Below are 1,421 nucleotides of genomic sequence, written 5' to 3'. Positions count from 1 at the left end.
GGGGGAGAAGAAGATGATCCATTAGATGCGTATATGTCAACAATCTCTAGACAAGTAGCCGCTGAAGATGCAGCTATTAAAGAGAGAAGAGAGAAAGAACTTCAAGAAGAAGCAGAAGAAGGTCGTCGTTCTCATACACGGGGGGGAGGTGAAGAAGATCAAGAAGCCACGGGAAGAGAGAGAGGGGAAAGAGGAGGAGATGCAGACCAGGAACAACAGAAGCATCACGAACGGTTCTTTCATGATGACGATGACCCCCTAGCGGATAGTTATGCTTATATTCTCGATCAGCGTCACAAGGTATGCATAGAGGCACGAACACAGGGATGGGCGAAAGACCATTTACATGCATATGTGTATATATACATATCCAGATATATACGTATATCCATATATAGAGAGGGAGAGAGCTACGGAGATGGACACATAGATACTCTGTCTCGTGACGTGTAGATTGTCGTGAGCTGTTTCTCCAGAGAGACAGGGGTTTGCTGTATCTACGGGAGACGTGTAAGAAGATAGGAAGAGAAACCAAGGATGTCCCTTTCTCTCTATATAGACAGGGTTCGCGGTATAATCTCCAAGATGTGTGTAGAGAGGTAGAAAGAGAAAGAAAGGGTATCTGTATGTAGATGTGTCTACGTACATACGTACATCTCAGGAGTGGAGATAAGCTTGATGTGACGGGGTGATGCGTGCCTATAGGAGAGTCAGCAGCAGGCTCTTAGTCGGGCCAAGAGAAAGAAAGGAATGAGAGCAGGAGGCGGTGGTTTGTCTGATGATGAATTCGGAGATTTCAACGCCGCAGATGCCTCTCCTGACAATGCGAAGGGCATGAAACAACTCCCCGTAGTTAATCATACCAAGTAAGCTGTACACCCCCCTACGCACCTATGGACTAGCGACCTACAGTTGACCCTAGAGAAGTTTTTAGATCGTCTTCTTCTTCTTCGTCTTCTGCTTTGCTTTTCTCTTCCATCTTCCTTTTGTTTCTTTTCTTCCTTCTCTCTCATATTGCCAAAGAATGGCTTTTTAACAAGTCGACTTAGCAATCCAACTCCGGGGTAGAGAAAGAGAGGGGAGATGAGGATCTCTCTAAGGTATTTCGACGGGCTGAGCTTCTCGTCAAGCCCCTCCAGATGGGAGAGAGCGTGTTCTTTATGAAGTAAACCAATAAGAGGTCTTTCCTGCTTCTTATTCTGAAGTATTTCAATGGGAGGATGTAGTTGCAGGATGATTCTCCTAGTGGCGTTTTTCCAGGCGTTCAAGATGCCTGGAAGATTCCTTCTTCTGTATGCGAGTCTGCGTCAGAGAGAGATAGGTAGAGGCCTTAATGTATGTCTCTTGCTTTCATGTTTGTTCCATCTAGCCGTGCCTGACCATCATATAGGGAAGAAAGAAAGCTTTCTTTCTTTCTTTCT

General features: G+C 45.5%; 1 protein-coding gene across 1 annotated transcript; it reads left to right on the top strand.

Moving 5' to 3' along the window:
• The first annotated feature begins 6 nt into the window (after nucleotides 1-6).
• Nucleotides 7-1,385, top strand: CSUI_011320 (dead deah box helicase domain-containing protein). Its single transcript, XM_068071420.1, has 2 exons — nucleotides 7-300; nucleotides 706-1,385. Exons 1-2 carry the CDS (start codon nucleotides 34-36, stop codon nucleotides 868-870), a joined length of 432 nt encoding a protein of 143 aa, XP_067916604.1. The 5' UTR covers nucleotides 7-33; the 3' UTR covers nucleotides 871-1,385.
• The last annotated feature ends 36 nt before the right edge of the window (nucleotides 1,386-1,421 follow it).

This window comes from Cystoisospora suis (genome assembly GCF_002600585.1).
Source record: "Cystoisospora suis strain Wien I chromosome Unknown contig_10831, whole genome shotgun sequence".
Taxonomy (NCBI): Eukaryota; Apicomplexa; class Conoidasida; order Eucoccidiorida; family Sarcocystidae; genus Cystoisospora; species Cystoisospora suis.
This window is presented reverse-complemented; position numbering and strand designations above follow the sequence as displayed.

Bases quoted from the DNA above. Each gene is read 5' to 3' on its own strand.
- CSUI_011320 (XM_068071420.1), top strand. From the start codon at position 34: ATGTCAACAATCTCTAGACAAGTAGCCGCTGAAGATGCAGCTATTAAA. The intron at 301-705 runs GTATGCATAGAG...GCGTGCCTATAG, and splicing joins TTCTCGATCAGCGTCACAAG to GAGAGTCAGCAGCAGGCTCT.